Raw genomic sequence first — 19,855 nt, forward strand, 5'->3', positions numbered from 1 at the left:
TCTTTCTTCTCACCATCTGTTCTTTTTTCCCTCTGCTCTGACTTGTCTTCCCTCCCAGTGATGTCTAAGTTATCTTCCTCTCCTGAATTAAGATCACATTTCATTTAAGCTCCAGTCTATGCTTGTATGATTTCTCCTAAAATCTTTCCACTGAACTCTCTTCTCCTATCCTGATGCTCCAACTATACTTCCACCTTCTATTCTGAACTTTAAAATCCCTGCTATAAAAATTATCGTCTTCTTAAACAGAACACATCCCTAACTTTTTTTCTTTTAGTTCCTATTTCTAAAGCCATGTTTTTGTTTTGCATTCCTCTGGTGATTCTCATGTCTGTGCTCTCTAATGTAAAGTCTCAAAACATACATGCAAGTTATTGATGGATCTCTGCTCTTCTATATTTTAATGCTAATCATTGTTTCACTGTAATGAAATTTTTAAAGGTGTTCATTCATTTGATATTGAATTTGCTCAGGAATTTTGTTTTTCTGCTCTTGGAGAAATGGGGTGGGTAAAGAAATTTAATATAAATGTTTAAAAAATATATCTCTGTACAGAAGTTTAACTAAATTTCAAAACAAAGCGTCTAAATAGCATGCATTTCTGATATTTACGCATTAAACTGCAAACCTTGCTGATGAAACTTGAATGGATTTCAGTGCTTGACATATAACTTTCACCCCTTATGGAAACTTGAAGAGAACTAAGCCCATTTTAAAATCATGTTCTTCTTCAGAATAAATGATAGTAACATAACAGCTAGCTTTCTTATTGCAATCATTTCAGCATGCTCACCTGGAAAAGTGAAGAATTTAAAAGCAAATGGAAGAATGACCTTACCAGCATGTAAGTATGCCAGATCGGGATTTTCAATGTCTGGGTGTAGTTCTTTCAAGTGGTTACGAAACTCCACGGGGATATTGGTTCCATAGTCACATTTAGGACAGTTATACATTTTCACTCCTTCATGCTTTCCTGTATGCAAGATGTGTTTACGGATGTTTTCAGCACAGTTAGACCTAAAAAGCAATAAATTAAAAAAATAAAAATAAAAAGAAGGTATATAATAATTTATTCAATACTAGTCATTCAAGCTCTGGCTGAAAATAAAATAAAATAAAATATAGTGTTATAACAGAAAATGGGTATCCATTGCTCATTCTTCATTACCTGCATGATTCTTGTATTCTCTTTAAGTTTTGTATAGATGTCCCCTGCATGAAGGTTCCTGTTTCAGGTTAACTGAGCAATGCATCTGAACCAGAAGCATTTAAAAATGAATGGTTTTCACATTTGCAAAAGCCTTATCATTCTTATTTTTCTCAATGGTAATCAGTGACAGACAGACATTAAGCAAAACTCTTTAACTTACCAAAACTGATCTTCATTTAACCATCCTAACAGCTAGGTCTTGAATAAACCCTGCTAGAGAAATGCACAGATGCCTATAACATTCCCAACAGTGTTCAGGTGAACTTTTCCAACACAGTTCCTAGACTTCAGAGGAGCTGTTGCAAATGATTTTTGTAAGGATATTCTATCAACTCTTATGTCATCTTATTAACTGTTATTAGAAAGGAGAAGTGAGCTATTCAAGTTTACACCTTTTAGAAAATATGCACAGATTCTGATCTATATCTGAAATACGGCTGTTGTGGAACACTGGAGTTTTCATATATAAAATTCAGAACACATATACATTTTTAAGCACTTCAAGGAACATGCTTCAAGGAAAGTCTCTCATAATATTTCTGGAGAAAAAAAAGAATAGAAAAAGATCTTACATTTGCTTTATCCACAGAGAGATCCATGATGTGGCAGTATTTTTTTAAATTCCAGTATTAAAAATTTTGCAGTATCATTCCAAAATTATTTTGTATTAGAATTTCCCACTTTAAGTATGCGATAAAATCCGTATACAAAATATCATTTTCCCATTTATTTCAAGCAGAAATAGCTAATGATTATTCTTGAATTAAAATAATGGCCAGTGTATACCCATTTCTTTTGTAGACTTTAGTCTGTAGTACTATACACTATTAATGTGGTTAAACTAAGAATGTTAATCAAGCTTCACTGAAAGAAGTACAAGCACTCAACTGAAATACATAAATACATGATACTTCAAAAGTACTCAAGTAAAACAAGGGTAGTGTTTTGAGCAACTGATTGTTTGCTCACCACTGTTACTAATATCACCATAAGAAGCACCTAAAAAAAGACCCCCCAAAAAAACTGGAAGTAGCAGCTTGAAGTTCTGTTGGAGTGCCTGTCTCTCCCTTGGAGATGGTCATAGTAAAGATGATAACTGCCTTACGGTGCTGCCAAAGCTCACCCTCTGTCATGTCCATCTGCTATATACCAGTATAATGATCAGACTCCTAAGAATGTCAGAGAAGACACTTATGTTCACTGAAAAATATGGGAAATATTGTTCCTCAGCATCTTTCAGGATTCAGCCCTAAAAAAAATTACAGTGCTCATAAATGTTGTTAAAGTGAAACATGTATTTTATAAAAAAAATGGATAGTGTACACTGCAATGAAAGCAGGAGACAATCTGGTAACCTTCTATCGTGGGTTATACTTTAAAGGGCAGTGGATTAAAGTAGAGCATACAAATCTGAAATAAAATATCTGAATCCTTTTAGTTCGGCTCTCATACTATGTTCAGGAGAGATATAAAACTTTTTACTTTGAAATATTTCTGTGAAATATATAAAGGATCTGTGGAAACCTATGTAAGAATTGTGAAGAAAACCCAGCCTGTTCAAGGCATAAAAGGCTAGTCCTATCTCCTTTGATTTGTGAATTTGCTCTAACCACTTTAAATAGAGCAATCCTGAAGACTCATTTATTTAGCTATCAGTAAAAATCTGTGCCTAAACATGCCAACATACTGATACATTTATCATGGGAAATCATAACTTAAATATATATATATTTTTCCATGTGATGAGCCCAGAAAAGCTTAATCTGAAATGAGGAACATGAGATCACAAGGCATTACAAATGGCTCTCGTATTAGGTTGCAATGCAGCAATTGCAATCATAAAGTAAACCAGGAAGGTAACAACTGGCAAATCCAAGCACTTTTGAAGCCAAGTAATACCCTTAAATATGACATGACAAAAATGTACTGTGTATATATATATATATATATATATATATATATATATAATTATTCAATGTGCTTCATCTGTTTTATTAGGAGTCTTCTCCTGAGTACTGTACGAATATGTTATTATATGGCTGACCAAAAAAAAACAACACAAAACACAACACCCAAACTCTGTATGTGTGTACTTACATCACTTCATCTCATACGACTAAACACAGAGGTCTGTGATTTTAAACAGCACTGTGTTTTCACTAAAGCTATGCCATGATAAACATCTAACTAAAATATTATAGTGCTGCAATAGTGATGATAGTTAAACATTTGACAGGCTTTGTGCTATAAAATTCACTTCCAGGAGTTTATAAACTCTGAGATAAAGATTCCCTTTGTTCTGAAATTTGGCAATGGAGAGCCCAGCACAAAAGAAATTGTTTGAATAAAGTCTTTTTTTTTTTTGTTTTTTTGTTGAGTCCCACTCTGAATTACAGCAGCAAAGAAATAAATGCAGCTTTTAAGAGGCTAGCCTCTGTTCCAGGCTAAAACAGAGTTTTCATAGTTAAATTATTATCATTATTTCTAAATGTAAGCATGTTTTTGTCCTTATGACCAATTTTCCGTTTTGAAAACCAAACGTATATATTTCTGGCAATTTTTCCACACTGAAATAACAGGAAGGGCACTCATTAGCGAGACATAATTAGTTTGAAGCTATAGTCGATGGGTTTGCATTCAGAGCTGATGCAGAGAAGCAGTACAGAAATTTCTTTTCTTTCTACTTTTCCTCCAGTGAGCCTTATCAGAAATGAAGAAAGGTTTATAAGACTTGATTGAAACTCTGCGACAATTCTCTTATGGGGAAATGGAAGACCTCTGGAGAGTTTTCAGCATTCATTTCAGTCAGTGGTGAGAGAGGAGATGGGAAATGTTGCGGATGAACAAGAAACATGAGGAGCTCGGCCCACAGTTCCCAGTAAGAGGCCTGTACAACTTCCTCTATCAAAGACTGATGTACTGGGAAGGGTGTAGGAGTGTTTTCCTCTGCACATGGCCAGGAGAGCTCCTGCACTTTCTGTCCTAAGGGACAGAGAGCTGTGAAGTAAGGGAGACAGATAGCAAGTTTCTCCTGAGAAATCCAGCTACTGCTTAAGAGGAAAGGAAAACCTCTTTCTGTCTGAAGATAAAAAGATTATTTTTTAAAGCTCTAATGCTCATTGCACGGTGATGCATTCACATCACTGTTCTAAATGCACATTTCATGTTGTCATTACAAGTCCATACCTACCAGCCAGTTTTCGGTCTTTCTTCTACTGCTCCTATTGGAATATCATAAACTCATAAACTGGAAATTACTTAATTGTAAAATTGTACTTTTGCCACAGAGTCACAGTATGGTTGAGTTTGAAAGAGACCTTTTGTCTCTTCCAAGAGGATAGATGTCATCTTATACAACTGCCCTGCTCAAGTAGGGCCACCTTGCCCAGGACCTTGTGTGGATGGATTTTGAGTATCCTAAAGGAGGGAGACTTCACAATCTCTTTGGGCAACCTGTGCCAGTGCTCAGTCACCCACACATTAAAAAAAAGTGTTTGCTCATGTTCAGACAGAACCTCCTGTGTTTCCATTTGTGCCTGCTGCCTCGTGTCCTGTCACTGGGCACCACTGAGAAGAGTTGGACTCCATCTTCACACTTTCCCACCACTTATTTATACGCATTTCTAAGATCCCTCCCGAAACTTGTAGGCTAAACACTCCCAACTCCCAAGCTTTTCTTCATATGAGTGCTGCTCCAGTGCCTTCATCACCTTAGTGACCCCGTTGTTGGACTCTCTCCAGTATATCCAGATCTCACTGGTACTGGGAAGCCCAGAACTGGACACACCACTCCAGGTGTGGCCTCACCAGTGCTGAGCAGCTGTCAAGGATAATAAACCTACTTGCGGCAGTACTTCAAATGTAGTACCCAGTACCCAGATGCTGTTGGCCATCTTGCAGCAAGGGCACATTCCTGGCTTGTGTTCAACTTGGTGTCCACCCATTTTGTGCCATCAGCAAACTTGCTGAGGGTAAATTCTGACCCATCTGTCCAGGCCATTAGTGAAGACACTGAATGGGACTGGACCCAGTATTGACCCCTGGGGTACCCTGCTAGTTACTGGTCTTTGACTAGACTTCGTGCCATGGATCACCACCCTCTGCGCCCTGCTCTTCAACAAGAACAATACCTCCAAGAGAGATTTAATTTACTTCTGATATCATTGTAATTTTGCTACCAAGTCTCAGGATACTGGTAATTACCTAGATAGGAAAGGCACACCACAGTGAAAAAAGCTGTGTAGGTACTCTAACAACAAATAATAAGCAACCTCCAATGGACATCTCCAGTGGCATCCTACTACAGTGAAGCTCAAAGCTTATCCACAATAGAGTCTAAAGCAAACTCAGCTATCCCAAGGATGAGAACAAAACAGTTTATTCAGATTTTCCACTAGGAATTGTGCCTGCACAAGCACCATCCACAGAGTGACAAGTAAGCCCAGTGCTATATGCCACAACCCTCAGTGCCCTCATCTGCTTCTTAGCAGCATTAATCTGCTCGGTGGGAGAGCACAGAGGGAAGTGGTAGGTTAGGGGTAGCATAGACAGCCAAGACATTTTGTCAGCATGAGAAGCTTCTGCCTTTATTTGCTTTGTCCTCCCATTGCCTCTCTCCTATCTCTATATATCAGTTCTGTTACCAAAAATAGGGTATTGTGCTAAAAAGCAAGAAATGGAGAACTTTATCTACAGGACAATGGGAAAATACATGCTGCTAGTGCACAGGGCAAAAGTTCTCAGACCTGCCTTCCTTCCTAAGCAAGAAAACACTGTTGTTCCTCTGACCCCTCAGAGCAGTATAACTGCCCCTATGCAGCCATTTTCTCAATTGCATTGGCAAGTTATGGTGTGCCACTGGTCAAAAACTAGGTCCTTCCCGTTGAAAACAACACTAGGGTAAGGGCTTCCAGGATGGCAGAGCACAGGCGTGCACTGTGCAGGAGGCAGAGGCGGGTGTTCAAAGTCAGCAGCAGGGAGCCACGTGAGGAGCAAGGAGCCTTGCAGCAAGTTCATGCAAGGTGGGGACTGGGCAGCCTGCAGGTCCCGCAGTTGGTGCTGGCGGTGGTCATTATTCCCCCATCTCCTCTTCCTTCTCTCTACAAGCCAGCCAGCCAGCCCTGCCAGTGAGCAGTACAAGCAGTAAGAGGACAGGCTTTGGGCATCTCTTGCCCACGCAGAGGGGCTCAGCCCTAGTCTTGAGGCTGGAAGGAGGGGGTCGTGCTCAATCCTCCTCCAGCCACCAGCGTTGCTTTAAGCAGCCCACGCGAACAGCCCAGTTCTGTAGCTAGCTGCAGAGCCGTGGCTGCCCGATACCGGAGGTATCTGCTGTCCTCATCTTTTCTTTTATTAAAAAAAAAAAAAGAAAGAAATTCATAAAAACATGTTCTGTTAATTCTAAACCTGCCCATATAGAATATGAATGCTTCTATTTTTTTCTAAGGGTTTTGTACATGATAATATATTAGCACTGTATTCAACAGCTGCGAGAAATATAGCAGGAAACAACCTAGTTTTATTAAAATGTTTTACTAATAGGAGACTGAAATTAGGACACTCTTCCATTATGCAGTGCCTGGTATTTTCAGAAAGATGCTTACTGCAAGACATGGAAATGGAAGCTTTCAGAGGTACAAATGAGGCAAAATGTTAATTATCTAGCCCACTAAGTTTTAAAAATTTTAGCACCTTGCAGGGCTTATATTAGCACAAAACAAACCTTTCACAAAAAGATTTCTTCAGGACACTAGGTACAAACATCCTCTTTCCGCAGAGAAATGCATATAACCTAAAGGCCTTGTGGCAGCTCCATGGATGTCACTATTTACAACATGAAAACAAACACAGTGATACAGCCGACTGAGTGAAAAGATTTCTGTTTTTCCCTGCTAGTCGGTATGAATCAAGTTCACTCTGGTACAGGGAGCACTCTGAAGGTCTTCTGCACCGTTCGTACCCTGCTATGCAACCTACAGAAATGGCAGCATTTTGACTGAAAAATAGCAAATTCAATGGATACTTTATTCTTGAAATCCAAGCAGTTATGATGAAAACAAACTTCTCAGAAAAACAGGATGTATCATTGAAGACTCTTTACCTCAGTTATTAACCAAAAATTTGGAGGTGCCTAGTTTACAGAAAATAACAAGCTAATTTGGAAAACTGTCTTTAGTTATTGAAATTTTAATTTAAACTAAAATATATATATATATATATTTTTTTTTATTTTTTTTTTTGGAAACACAAGGTCATAAGGAGCAATTAGCTTGACCTCATGGATACCACAGTCTGTAAAAAATCTGCCCAGTGATTCTTCCTTCAAACCCTCAGCCTCTTTGGTGCTGAAACATCATATTTTGAGACACATTGAAATCTGAGGGCGAGTAAAGGGGAATCTGTTGTAATTGTAGGCAAATTACTCTACAGTTAATCAGTCTCACAAATGGTCACATTTCTTACAATGTGGCACCCAGCTAACAGATGCTGCTACATGTCTGACCCTTCCTGCTCAGCTGAAGAATCCTCTGCTATCCAAACCTCCAACATCCAAAATCCATTGGAGGTTTGGATAAACTAATTGCCAGCTAACTCAAACTAGCTACAACACAAATGCAATTAGCACACATCATGAATGCTCAGTTCAGAACATGAGCTTAAAAACTGTAGTATTGGCTTACCTGGTCAGTGCTACAGTATTGCCCAAGAAACAGTAAAAAGCAAAAATATGTCATGGAGAAAAATACATTCTGAACTGTATTAACATTAGCATCGTCATCATTATTATAAAACTGTAATTATTATACATTAACACATATATAACCTATATGTGCATATGTATATGAGAAACGCGGTACATCTCAGTGTTTTTACTAGCATACACCTGGGTTACCTCTTCCTTGCTTTTTCTCCTTTACAAGCAAAATCCTGTCTTTTATTTAGTTTTTAAATGACAGAGGGAAGAATGACATGAATACATGGGCTGGTGCTCTGTGACCAACCTCAGTTAGCAAGTGACTTACGGTATTATTGCCAGAATTAGACGCATTTAGCTCCATGGAAGTCAGCAAGTCAGCTACAACGTACCTAAGGCAAGCTCGGTTCTGCCTATGTCACTGCTGGCAGATACCTCTTAACGCTGTTCAGAAAGACCTCTGGTGGACAGTGCCAAGGAACTGCTGGGGGACACCACTATCCTATACCACTCTGTGTTTCTGCTGTGAACTTTTGCCCTCAGCTGATGCTTTTCAACCATACTGAGCTAAACTGACTGAGCTACATACCCACCATGTCATAAAAATGCATGCCTAACAATCTGGTGGCCACATGCATTGCCATGTTTTACATGTACTGCCGTGTACTGCATGTATTGCCACTCAGAAAATATGAAGTAGCCCATAAAAGAGAGCACACTACATTTACATGTTTTAATGAGATTTTATGACACAGTCAGTTTCACAAAGAAAATAATAAAAATGTATTTGGGATTTATTCTGACAGTATTATAGTAACACCCAGGGATAATAATCGTAACATTTTCTGCTTTTCTACATTTATAGCTTTGCATTTTTTTTCTATAATGATCTATTTGTTATGACATACAGTATGTGTGACAGATGTCCAATGCTGGCTGCTAAAAAGTAGCAGAGCCCTGTAGGGAAGCAGCAAAAACTTGTGCGTCAGCACTGAAAGTGATGGAAGATTGATAATTACTGCTTGTGCTTCAGCTCCATTCGGCAGACTAGCATGTCCAAAATGCAATCTGGACACAGATCTACCATAATATATATACAATGAGCAAATATCCCAATTTCAAAGAATCAATCGTTAGAAGTACACGAGCTACAAAGAGTTGGAAACAATAGCCAAAATGCAATCTTCAAAAGGCAAATTTGGGGTAACTGGAGATTCTGAGGGGAAATAAGAAGTGGAGCTTAGCTTTCCTCCTAGGGATCTGTAGAGCAGGTTACAGCTCTGCACAGTGAGCAAACAACCAAAGTATAAAAGCAGTACTGGCAACTAGATCAATTCATGAATTTTCAGTCAAAAAATTCTCCCCCCAAACAAACAACAACCACCAAACAGCTTGTTTCACAGCACACTTCACAACATAAAGAAAGCTTTATTTTTGCAGAAAAAAAAAAAAAATAAATTGCTCTGATTTGAAGGAAATAATGGCTTCCTGCCTTAAATGCTCCCACTAACCCTGCTTTTAACAGAAAGAGAAATGGGAATAATTTAGACAGAAAGCTAGAACTTATGTCCAAACTACTCGAAGAGGAGCAGGAGGAAGGGATGCAGAGAGGCAGGGAGCCGTGCCTCAGAGGGTCTGCTCGAGCAGCTCTTCAGAGAAAGCCACGAGGTCTCCTTCTACTGACTAGAGGGGGAAGAGAAGCACAATTTTCACTGAAATCTCTCCGTAACATTTAACAGGACCCCCTAGTTCAGCCTCCCTGCATGAAGAGGGGCCCTGCCATGGCCTGGCTCACTGGCCCACCGGCTCAGCCTGCCTGCGCGTGAGGGCTGCAAAGGTTGGCTGTGCGCAGCGCCCTGCCGCCCCGTGCCAGCCACGGTTTAAGTGGCAGAAATAGCAGGTGGAGTTCATCTATTTCCCAGTGAACGGCGAATAATCACTCCATTGTTCGTGGGCTTCCTCCCTCCCCCTTTGTGTTCACGCTGGAGCAGGTGGCATAAAATAGAAGTTGGTCTGAGGAACGGCCTCTCTGCCACGGCCTAAGGACGGGGACCGGCCTTTAAGTACCCTGGGCCCTGATTTAGCAAGGCACTTACACACTTGTGCAGCTTAAGCACAAGCAGCCCCATCGACTTGAAAAGGATGACTCACAAGCTTAAATTTATGAACATGATCAAATACCTTGCTGAAATGAGGCCATGGAAAGCATCCATTTTTTTAAAAAGCTGGAAGGAATTTAATTGAAGACACACTTTCCCTTTCAACATCAATTCTTTCCCTATTGTACTTCCTTTAATGACCACATAAAGTAGCTGAACAATTCTGTAGGGTCTGTTTGTATATCCTCGGGAACCCATAAAGTATTTTCTCAAATATAAAAGTGCAGATGGAGCCTAAGAAAGGGTGCTGCAATGGTCTAGAGGCTGCAATGAGATAAAACTGGACTCCTCATGTTGCCGGAGTCAGAAATGATAGCAGCAGACCCTAAAGGCTGCCTGTCAATCTCAGATGCAGATGGCACTTCTTCCAAATGGCCTTTGTGTCAGTTCCTTCAGCCATTTTAGTGACAACACGGCTCCCTAGAGGGCAAATCCTGTTGCTTTGCAGCCTGGATTCACATCCAGGGCACCGTGGTCTGTACAATCTCTGCTTGAAGTAGTTTTTTAATGCTAATGTATTGCTTCTTCTTGCCCTATCCCAGCCCCACCCCCCCATGCAAAAAGCAATGGTCATTTTCTTCCTCATTTTTAATGTTTCAATTTATCTCAGGAATAAGCATTAATTGTCTGAAAGATTCACTTTTGTTATGCATGCCGAAAGAATATATATAAAATTCCTGCTAATAAAATTTGCAGGTGACACTGTAATTGGTAGCATGATTAATAACAATGATACTGCAGTCATACACAGCAAGTAGGATGGTTTCAGAAGCTAGGTCGGTTGAATCAAAATATGTACACATACACCCTGGTGCCAGGTTTCACACCTTTACACAAAGCATGCAAGTAACTCACAGAAGGCAAAAACACTGTGAAAAGCTATGACACTGAAAATGATTTAGGGATTAGAGAGCCAACGGTTTTATGTGAACTTCTAGTGTGATGTTGTAAGAAAGTTCCCATGCCATCCTTAGATGTATAAGCAAGTAAGTAGTAAGAAAATGTAAGGAGGCTATGTTCTCTTTATGACACTGCAGAAACTAATGCCAGCAAATCTACTTCCCATATTGCTGCCTACATTTTAGAAAGTACACAAGCAGCTGCAATGGTTAGAAACAGAACTACAAGTTAAGGGGAAAAAAATTCTGTTTTGCTTGAGTTTGAGACTTGAATATCTCAACAAGGAATAAATGCACGATTAAGGAACACCTTAATTTGAGAAAACCTGTACCAAAACCAAAAGCAACAACTACAAGTTGTAGTTAAAATCAAATGAGAAATAAGGCATGATTTCTTCAGCAATTGCAGCAATTAACCTTTCATGCAAGGGGAATGGCTTCTCCAACTTTTGGTGTTTTCAAATAAAACCTGAATGTCTTTCTAAAAGACAAAATTCAGTAAAACACAAGAGCAAGCTGTAGGAAAAAAAAATACAATAAAAAACCACCTATGCAGTTTGTTTTATGTAGAAGGTCAGATTGGATGAGCTTAAGGCTTTCTCCGGGCTCAAAGTCTACAAGAAGTACAGTTTAAGTCTGAGAAATGTCATTGTGAGGTCAGACATTTATTGTGTTTCCATGATGTCATTGAAATTTGTTCAGTCTGCAAATTAAAATATATCCTTCCTGGCTGTCAATACTGCAAAACCATCTTCGGTTCTGAAAGTCAAATCTGATTCTTTAGCTGGAGGTATGATTGATTAGCCGATCTAAGATCTGCCTTGAAAGTATATATTGGAGAAACATCATTCTCTTCACATTATGTCCTCATAATGCTATTGTCTGCACAAAAATAAGTAAATGCACCATTTGGCTCTGTACTTTGAGCTTACTTCACAGTCATCATTCACCCAAGGAAACCCTGTTTTGAGAGTAGGGGGCAGCAAAATTTATTTTGTGTTCCCGTGAGAGTACATTTGCCTATGGACGCTGTGCTGCTCAGTAAGAAATTGTAGTTTTCATGTAGTTAGGCTTTCAAAGTAGACATACACATCAAGCGTGATCTACTGTGTGCTTCACCACGAGATACTAAAATGGAATAGAGTTGATTTAAAGCACTAAACTATGTATTTAATTTACCTACCATTCTTAGTGCACATAAACAGAGCAAAATGTGTAAGATTTTTTGAAACTGTTTTTTCTGGCACTTTTTCAGACTATTGAATATCCCAGATAAACTGTCTTGTAAAACTATTAGTTTCAAATTGGACCACCCAGAACAAAAAAAATTATTACGGTTCTTTCAACTATACACAATTATGTCTAAACATTACATACAGTGTTTTAACTAGATAAGAAATCATGGCACATTGTAGATCTATTGATTGAGAAGCATAGGAACTGCCTGAACTGTATAGCTTCAAAAAGCTGATAAAAACCCAAGCAGAAAAAAAAATTAATCACCAAGGAAAAGCCTTCTGATCACATGTGCAAAGGTTTGTACTTAAAGAAAAAAAAAGTGAGAGAAAAAAACCCTGTCATATTACATGAAAGTAACCCTCTTTTACTTAGTATAGATGGTGGTATGGATTTGCCTTTTTGACCACATAGGGTTAACGTAAAAAGAGGGAAAGATGGTAAAATATGAAACTTGTTCTTTGGCTTCATCTTTCACATTCCTGTATCATACTAGAGCAGAAACTAATGAACTTGCTCATCTTTGAAAGCCCTTTTGCATGCTTCTTCCTTCACCTTTAACTCTGATCCTTGCAGATCTTCCCTTATGTGTGTGCCAATTTTACTGGTATAATATGTGCACTTTTATTAGTTGTGTTCTGATGATTTCTACTGAGAGATACTTAAAGCTTATACAAGTCAAAAACTATTTTATCACTTCTGAAGAAAACTAATAGGGCAGAGTCACTGAATGATAAGAGAGAGACCACTGAATTTATTTAATAATCCATGTCCATTTCACAAAAATGGCCTGTGTAATCCTTTTAAAAATAATAACCTGTTCATTTCAGACCTTGCACAATGCTTCTCTTTGTCCCTTGTAAGTCTCTCAAATGTCTTATTTTAAAGGAATATATAGTACTCCCGGAAGACATTTTCCCATTTCTATTCTCTTCAACTCCTGTGAGCCCTTGTTCTGTGTGATAAGGCAATCTCCTTCGGGATCTGAGCTGTGTAGTTTCGCACCACGAGTGACAAGGACTCGACTTGAATAACTGCTGTGCGCAGGTTGTAATTATGTCAGCTGGAGTGTTGAACAAGGGGACTGATTAATGTGAGCCCCAGCCCAGGCACAGTCCCTATCAAAACCTTCGTGCAGGCCAGCAGTGGGGATGGGTTAAAGCAGAAAGACAAAACATGCTGTATCGTCCATGATAGATGAATTGCTCCAACAGTCTTCAGGCAGATGTTCCAGGACAGTATAATATACAATTACTCTGCCTTATCACCTTCCCAGGGACAATAAAGCTTCCTCCTTCTATAGCTCATGTGAGTGAAGGCAAAATTAGTTTTACTTTTACAACACTGACTCACTTATCATGTTGCCTTGATTGTGCTTTTACAGCTAAAGAAAACATATATTCCACTCTTAAACAAAATAAAACCAAAAAAAAAAGAAAAAAAAAAGAAGAACCCAACGCTCCTCACCTTTTATATAAAACCAAAAAATAATCCTTTAAATCTATTTTGCATGATAGTCACACAGTCCTTAAAGGGCTAATTCAGTATGGTCTTCTAAGGAGCACAGCTAACTTTAGAACAACTGGACCTATTCATAGGCTTAATGCCATCTACATGTGCAGAGGTACATTCCTGAATCAAGTCAGAATGCACAGATAGTAAAAAAATACATAGGTTCTGTACAAAAGATGCCTATGTGAATAGCATGCCTTCAGCGACTATAACTAAACACTCATTCTAAAAATACCACGGTACTCTTGTAAAACAATTCTTTGAGAAGTCATTAATCCACATACCTCTTTAGAGGCCACAAGAGTTTACTGTGTAACTACTATAAATAATCTAAGTATTTCCAAAAAGTAAGCATAAGTTAAGTAAATAGAAGAAATTTATGTAGAAAACTACATGGATAATTGTTACCTTTTTTGTTGTTGTTATCAGATAGATACAGGTTTTGTTTTCTTTTTGTTGTTGTTTTGCTGCTGGGATAGAAACGGTCTGTATATATCAAGGCTATTTCCGTGAGTTTACAGAACAGCAGCTTACTAACACAAAGTGAATAGTAAGAGAATAATAGAGTTCATAATATCCTGATATCCTTTCTTTCTACATACTGGATGGTTATAGATCAGAAAGCTGTGCTTTAACGAAAATAGCCTAAATAGCTTCACTCACATTCCAAAATCCACTGGTTTCAGTGCTACCCTTTCTCCAGCTGTATAACATTGACATGATCTCAAAGAAGACAAAACAAAACAAAACAAAAAAGCGCAGTCAGAAATGAATTTAGAGAGACACGTATTTGAAGGTCAGGTTTAAAAACAACACCCAACTAAAACAGCCAAGCCTGATCCTGACAGTACTTATGCTTAAGACTGCTCATGCTAAAGTATTTGAAAAATCTATTTATATACATTTAGTTCTCATGAAAGGTATTGGGTTACTAGTCCTAGAAATGAGAGATGAGATTTTCTAAGGAGACTATGGGAATTAGGCACTGAAATTGCACTTCAACTGAATGCAGGCTCCCAGCTGTTCAAGCTTCTTTGAGGTTTTAGCCATTAAAGACTATCACAGTCTTGGCAACAGTAGGGTTTCACCATAAGGGTACAGGCTTTCCTATACTCCTGTGGTGAAATGCAATCCTCTATTTATGATGCGAAAACTGGCTCCAAGAAAGCTGGTATGTTCCCACTGCACAGCACATTGACTTGAGAGGATACCATTACAGAATGAAGTTACGCCACTCACTGTATGGAGGAACAACAGAGAAATCAGTCTTGGCCTCAGAAAAATTAGAAACTAAGCACTGAAAAGAATAAGACAATCAGAAAATAAAGGGAGGAAAAAAAAAAAAAGGAAAAGAAAAGAAAAGAAACAGCACATCTGGAATATGGGGTAGAAATAAGCTTCTGTTTGATTCAAGTATGCTGTTGGGCAAGGCAGTACTAGAAGGCAACCCTATCTGTCTACCATAAGCACTTAAATTCCCAATACGATTAGTGGAGATAAGAAAGACCTGATGTATGTCTCAAGACTTGCTTAAATTAGGTGCCTACTTTTTCTGAAGTGTTAAGTAACCCATATGAAACCTTAGGAGCTCCTATCTGCTCAGGAAAAGGAAGCACTGGAGTCCCTAGCTTTCTAGAAATAAAGGCACTATTATGGGAAATAGAAATCCTGAGTTTAGGGCTGTCCTTATCTTCAGGAGGGCTGAATCCAATTCTCCTGTGTCCCAGGAAAGTGCATTAACTGGCACGAAATCTACTCTTTCTTCCTGAAACTCTGCCAATGGATAGTGAGGAACCGCTAGGAGCCAGAAGCACTTCTAATCCCCATTTTCACCATTGTTCTTCTGCTCTCGTTTGTGGTTCCCATATAAATTTCCTGCAAAATCCAAACAACAGCTTTCCAAACCCTTGTTCTGTGCCATCTCAGCTCAGAATACTAAACAGTAACAAGAATCAGGCTTTGGATGGCACTGTTGTTATTAATTAAATGAATCCTGGCTTGTCTCATTTTCAGACCTTTAGCATATAACCAAGAATACAAGAATAGGCCTGTTCCCCTAAGAGGTGTACCAAAAATGTTGCGGCAGATATACCCATCTCTTCAGGCCTGACACTTCTGAGCACACCTCGGGGATTTCACTTACCTGTGCAAGAACTTGTGAACTAGTAGTGAGGGAAACAGAAATTCCTAAAGGAGTAGCTGCTCTGGGATTTACATTTTTTGGGCATGATTTCGTGGATTGGGATCCCACCTGTGAAGTTTAGTGGAAACAGAAGTAACTGGGCTCTTGGTCCCACAATCTGCTTGCCTAGTTTAACTTTTTTAAGTTTCCAGATACAAAGTCTTGTGACAGGCGTTACCAACTCTCTGGCTTTCCATCTCTCTCTTGTACTTCATGAGGGGTGGAGAATCATGGCTTCATGGAGGACATGGAGGTGATGTGATTAACATTAGAGGGGCCACGACTTCATTCTCTGTCTTAACTTTTGTTTTATACCATCAACCCCATGACAGAAGACACCATCCAGCCCTTCTTTCAGGAAGAGCTGACTCCCAACTAGGCTTTGGAGCAGAGGTGCTTATATGGAGGGAGGCTTAGCTATCATCCTCCCGTTACAGGGCCCCTGCCATGCTACCGGTGAACTGAAGCTAAAAATGAGCACTTGCGAGCAGGAAAAGAACATGAAGATTCTCATAGTATTATGTCATAACACGGTCTGAGAGAAAAAAGATCCAAATATAAAACTGCAAGTCAAGAACAGAGGGGGTTGGACGAGAACTCAGCTAGGAAAAACAAATATTATATTTACTTCTCAAAATATACCTTAAGCACTAATAGAGCTACCGTCACCCAATACTGTAAGCACCTCATCTCTTGCACCACCACCAGGCAACCCAGAGCAGTTCCCAAGCTGCATTCATCAGCCCACACCTAAGGGCTGATTGCCTGACTTGATGCCACAGCGTTTTATCCAACAGAATGGATAGTAGCCACCTGCTTGCCCTAAATCCTAGCTTGGATTTAGGTCTTCCTTCCCTGGTCTGAAAGAGATTTGAACAAATCAAGTACAGATTCCTTTATCTTTGAAACCTTTCTTCTGCCTGAAAGTATTTTTATTGCTTCTCAAAATGACTAGATTTTAGCATGCAAAAATCAATCAGCTAAATACCGTATAAGATGGCTGTGCTATAATTTATTAGTGCTGATCAAAATCTTAAAGGCTGGATAATTAAAATTCAAATTAAAATGTGATGAAAGTCACATTTAGTCACCTAAAGGAAAAGGCTGAATTCCAAATAGGTACAGAGCCACTGGACCCTGTGAGAGATGAGAATTTGTGGATGCTCATTATCACCAAAACCATGTAAAAAAAGCTCAGTATTTGTTCAAACTTTGCTTCTTCTCTTCATGCATGTTATGTCACAATTCATCAGTAAATGTCCTAAAAAATGTATGGAAGAAAAGCCAAAGAAAGCACTTGTGAAATAATCTGTCCATAACTGGGAGCTTCTTCCTGCTCACTGACTGAATTAGAAATGTCGGTGCTCTCCATCTTAGGGGCATAAATCTTTCCTAACTAATCTCTTTTCTAAAAAAACCACACAGGTATCTGTGTGTGTTCTTTTTATCCTTAAAAATAGCTGTTAAGTTTTAACACCCCTTTAAAATAACTTGTCCTGACAACCTGCACCAAACAGTTAATTTGGGACCCAAAACCATTGACACATGAGCACTGTAACTATGTAAGCACGGTTTCCTATGGATGCTTGCTCTGTTAACTGAATCTCCCCATGCAGTAACAGCAGGTCCCCAACACAACCTCCAAGATACTCCCATCAGGCAAGGGAAACGGCTGGGCTGCGTGGTGAGGCTGGAAAAATCTACTGTCCGGCTGTAAGGCTGAATTCGTGAAAGATGAATTTGGTGCCTCCCTGTTCCTCGCTGGCTCTCTCCTCTCCTCATTCACCTCTTTCAAGAAAGATGTATGAACTTAAATAATCTCAGCAACTACTATGGCGTGTCAATTTTGACTGAAACTGGCCAACAGCTTTAGAAGTTATTAAAGAAATTGACAGAAGATGGATGGATGGATGGATGGATGGATGGATGGATGGTTAGGTGCAAGCCTCAGAATAAGTTAGGGACACCAGGCTAAAAATCAATCCTCTTTAATTGATTTATAAGAATTGCCTTTTTGAACTCAAGATGCACGTTCTCATTCCTGAAAAGAAAATGAATTACTAATGGCTTGTATTTTAAAATACCCACAGCAGATATCTCAAAAACTTGCTAATGGAAATGGTTCTCTGCATCTTACCAAGAGCTTGTTAATAAAAAGATTTACAAAATAGCGCATTTTTCTAGTGAAAAACCATTAGAACTGAATAATTCCTTTTGATACTTTCCCAGTAACTTCTACAACTCTGAAATGACTCAAAAGTATCGCTTGCCCTGTAGATGGCACATGCAAAATTTCAAACAGAAGTGTTTAGAGGAGCTTAGGACAGGAAGATGTTCCACACTGGATTTCTAGCCGAATAAATGATGTTCCTCGAGTACAGAGTTGTTAGCGAGAATCCATAATTAGCTCGAATGAGGACTGCAGGAGAGTGTACTGAAGTGATAAACACAAAGCTATAAATAGGGTATTTTAGGTGGTACTTGTAGTACCACAATAAACTAGGAGGAGGATGTTCAGGTGGTTTATGATGTCAGTAGAACCACTTGATCTATTTGTGGAATTATAACCCAACGAGATTTAGAGTCTCGTGGACTGAAGAGCTTCTAGTTGTGTGTGTGGGGAGGGGTTATGACAAAAACACTAGAAATATAAGTAGATAGCAACGGTGAAGAGCATCAGAAGAAGAGCTACTTTAAAGCACTATTTAAAAATAAACAAGTATGTGTATGGAGCTACATCCTAGGAATCACGGTGAGCTGGGCAGCTTGCCTCAGTGGAAATAAAAGCAAACCAGACTCGGCCTGGCAGGCAGCTGGCCTGAGGCATGGAGCAGCCTGCAACTGTGCTACCGGCCCTGGGAGCACCAGGGGGACCCTGGCAGTACACGAGAGTCTAAAGTCATTTTCTGACCTCCTCTCTACTTCAGGAAGAAGCATCAATTTGCTCTTGGGCTATGAACAGCAGCAGATTATTTCCTGTCCCATTCTGATCCCACTCCCTCCCTGTTTCAGTTCATTTACAGAAGGAGGTGGAGAAGTACTAAGGAAAATCTCCTGTCTGATCCCTTGCCTATGTGGGTGGGAGATGGGAGAGCAGCGTTGCACCAGCTTGTTTCTCCCAACACACTGGGCCCCAGTGCTTGGGGCCTGTGTGGGAAAGAGAAGGAGTGCCATACAGACTGCACCTCTTCCCCAAGGAGGCAAAATGAAAAACAATAACTTTGGCCCACAGCATCTGAGAATACAGGACAGCCTTTTTCATATACATTTTGGATAATGTGTTTTGTTTTCCCTTGATTATTTTTCCATTATTAAAAAAAAAAACAACTAATTAAAACAAACAAACAAACAAAAACAAAACACAATTCAGCCGAATGTAATATTATGTGAGAGACTGAAGATAAAAAATGAACAAGTAAACCTAAATAACAAACCTAATAATAAACAGATCCTATTAATTCCTTACACCACTTTTGACTTTTTTAATAGACAGAAAGGAGAAATATATTAGGGATTTAAGTGTTTTTCCAAAAAAAAAAAAAGAACTGTGGTAACACCAGACCAGCACTCCTCACTTCCAATAGCAAAACTGGGGGCTGTAAATGCTGACTTGTATAAAGTCCTTAAGAGGTCTCAACAGTACCTATGCCTGCTATTCAGACCTAGAGAGGCCCAGCAAAACCACAAAGACCATGCCAATCAGGGATAAAACTGTTGTAAGGAGTGACTTAATAAGTCACTTGGACAAAAAGCTCCTCTCTAGCCTGCTCTTTGTACAGGCTTTTGGTCCTTTGGGGCTCACCACCCAGAGGCTGGCCAGGAGCACCAGACCCCAGGCGCCTCAATCCTGCTCAGCTTTGGAAAACACCACTCAGCAAAGGCTCAGGCCTGGCATATCTGGCCCACAGCTTCCACTTTTAAAGCAGTGAGGGGGTCTGGAAATTCAGGGAACGGTGTTACCTGTGT

The 19,855-nt window shown here is 39.4% G+C and overlaps 1 protein-coding gene across 2 annotated transcripts in view; it reads right to left on the reverse strand.

The window, feature by feature from the left end:
* ZNF407 (zinc finger protein 407) overlaps positions 1 to 19,855 on the reverse strand; it is a 332,746-nt gene that overhangs the window by 98,497 nt on the left and 214,394 nt on the right. For both annotated transcript variants that reach the window (XM_068671344.1, XM_068671345.1), the window contains one exon: positions 839 to 1,017. In XM_068671344.1, coding sequence (XP_068527445.1) covers positions 839 to 1,017 — 179 coding nt within the window. The remainder of the gene's footprint in view (positions 1 to 838; positions 1,018 to 19,855) is intronic.

This window comes from Anas acuta, chromosome 2, assembly GCF_963932015.1.
Source record: "Anas acuta chromosome 2, bAnaAcu1.1, whole genome shotgun sequence".
Lineage (NCBI taxonomy): Eukaryota > Metazoa > Chordata > Aves > Anseriformes > Anatidae > Anas > Anas acuta.